Genomic DNA, 2,491 nt, shown 5'->3' with positions numbered 1-2,491 from the left:
TTCCATTATTCTCCATTCCATTGAGGATTGCCACCCTCTCGTGCTCCGACATTGGAAGTTGATTGTTGCCTGGGAGGAGTTCTAATTTCTTCAAGGTAAGCTATCAAGAGGGTTTTGAGAGCATTGATGAGATTATTAGAGTGCTCTTTGAGTGACATACACGAGAGCTGAGTGTAAACACGTGAGTGAGTGAGTGAGGCATACATATCTATATTTTCTTTGCTACTAACTTTTTGCAAGCTTTCTACATCATGTCGAAGGACAGCGACGCATCCAAATTTGACCCCAAGTTGCACAATCAAGCAATGATGAGGGAGTTCCAATGCATGATTAGGGAGTCCATAGCGTCCCTACACCAGCGGATGGACCACTTAGAGCTTTCTCAAGCTCGGTCCAATGTCGTCCATCGAAATGCACCACCTCGCGAGGAGTTGGCTTCTAATAGTGAGGAAGATGATTTTATCCGTCGACCCAAGCAAGACTACCGGAGATCAAATGACGGATTAAAGGGGGTCAAGATTAAGATTCCCTCATTCCAAGGTAAGTCTAGTCCAGAGGCTTATCTAGAATGGGACCAACGAATCAAGATGGTATTCGAGTGCCAGGACTACACCGATGAATAAAAAGTCAAACTGGCAACCCTCGAATTCACCGATTACGCTATTGTCTGGAGGGAGTAGAAGCGCACTAGCAGGCGCTGCAATAGAGAGCGGGCCATTAGTACATGGGAGGAATTACGAACCACTATGAGAAAATGGTTCGTACCCAGCCATTACTACCGCGATTTATATCAGAAGCTCCAGACATTAGTTCAAGGAAGCCGCAATGTGGAGGACTACTACAAGGAGATGGAGATCACCATGCTCCGAGCAAACATTGTGGAGGATAGAGAGGCTACCATGGCGAGATTTCTTAACGGCTTGAGACCTGAGATCGCCGAGTTGGTGGAGTTGCAAACCTACATGGACATGCCAGAGTTAATTGATAAGGCATCCAAGATTGAGAAGGCGCTTAAGAGGAGGGGTAACCCTCGAAACCCTAGCTTCTCAGCCACGCCTCTTTGGAGGGGCAATCCGACCTTTGAGCGGGAACGGCGTAGTACAGGGTGTCTAAATTCACTCATAAACCCGAGCCACCAAAGCAGGCACCCAAGGCAACCACCAAGCCTCCATTCGACTCCTCCAAACCACGAAGCCGTGACAAGTGATTCAAATGCCAAGGATTTGGGCACATTGCTTCTCAGTGTCCTAATAGGCGTACCATGATTGTTCTCCCGAGTGGAGATGTCGTATCTGACAACGAGAACAAGTTCGCCGAGATGTCTCCATTGATTGATGAAGGTGATGATTCCGAGATGGAGGTTGAGGCCACTACTGAGTAAGTGGGTGTTGCTCTAGTAGCCCGTCAAGCTCTTGCGACCCAAGTCAAGAGAGTGGATGAGGCCCAACGTGACAACATCTTCTACATACGGTGTCACGTCAAGGGAAGAGTATGTAGCCTCATCATCGACGCGGGTAGTTGTACTAACGTGGCAAGCACTCTCATGGTAAATCATCTTTCCTTGCCCACGTTGAGGCACCCTATCCCATACCGCTTGCAATGGCTTAATGAGAGTGGGGATATCAAAGTCACCAAGCAAGTGGTGGTGCTTTTTCGAATTGGGAAGTATGAGGATAAGGTCCTTTGCGACGTCGTTCCCATGCAAACTTCCCACATTTTGTTGGGACGGCCATGGCAATATGACAAGAAAACTACTCATGATGGCTTTACCAACAAGTACTCCTTCTTGCACCACAACAAGAAGATGATACTTGTTCCTCTCAGCCCTCAGCAGGTGCATGAAGATCAACTGCGATTGCAACAGGAGCATGAACGAGAGTTGGCCAAGAAATCAACCAATTCTAAAGCAATCATTAAGGCACCAGTCAAGAGGACATCTACCCCTGGATCATCTGGTCGAATGGAGAAAAGACCCAACTTGCTTGCCAAGAACAGGGAAGTTCACAAGTTACTTTTGTCTAAGCAAGTTGTCTATATTTTATATTGTAAAGAGGTGATTTTACTTTCTCATGAAGTACTCAATGACTTACCTCCTGAAATCTCCTCTTTATTACAGGAATTTGAGGACGTTTTTCCAGATGAGATCCCCAGTGCTCTTGATGAGAACATGAAGATTTGCATGGAATCCTTTCATTTTACAAGTTTTCACATTCCAATGATGGTTGATGGTGCAATCGGGCTCGAGAATTATTGAAGATCCAATGTTTCCAAATCTTGATTGAAATCTTGGTTGATTTTCAAATCTTAATTGGTTTCTAAATCTTGATTGGTTTCCAATGATTGATTTCCAAATTGAGAGTTAAGTAAGTTATTTGAATTAGGGAATAAAGGCTAAGGTCATGTTGAACATAGTTAAGCCAATTTGAGTTAGTTTCCTATTCTAGTTGAAATAAAGTTTTAGGAAAGCAGTTAATTGCTTCCAAATTTGTTT

The 2,491-nt window shown here is 44.7% G+C and overlaps 1 protein-coding gene across 1 annotated transcript; it reads left to right on the top strand.

Moving 5' to 3' along the window:
* The first annotated feature begins 1,543 nt into the window (after positions 1-1,543).
* Positions 1,544-2,254, top strand: LOC113777048. Its single transcript, XM_027322092.1, has one exon. It carries the CDS (start codon positions 1,544-1,546, stop codon positions 2,252-2,254), a length of 711 nt encoding a protein of 236 aa, XP_027177893.1.
* The last annotated feature ends 237 nt before the right edge of the window (positions 2,255-2,491 follow it).

The sequence above is a fragment of the Coffea eugenioides genome, chromosome 7 (genome assembly GCF_003713205.1).
Source record: "Coffea eugenioides isolate CCC68of chromosome 7, Ceug_1.0, whole genome shotgun sequence".
Classification (NCBI taxonomy): domain Eukaryota; kingdom Viridiplantae; phylum Streptophyta; class Magnoliopsida; order Gentianales; family Rubiaceae; genus Coffea; species Coffea eugenioides.
Note: the sequence above shows the minus strand (reverse complement) of the source record. Positions and strands in the feature narration are given on the sequence as shown.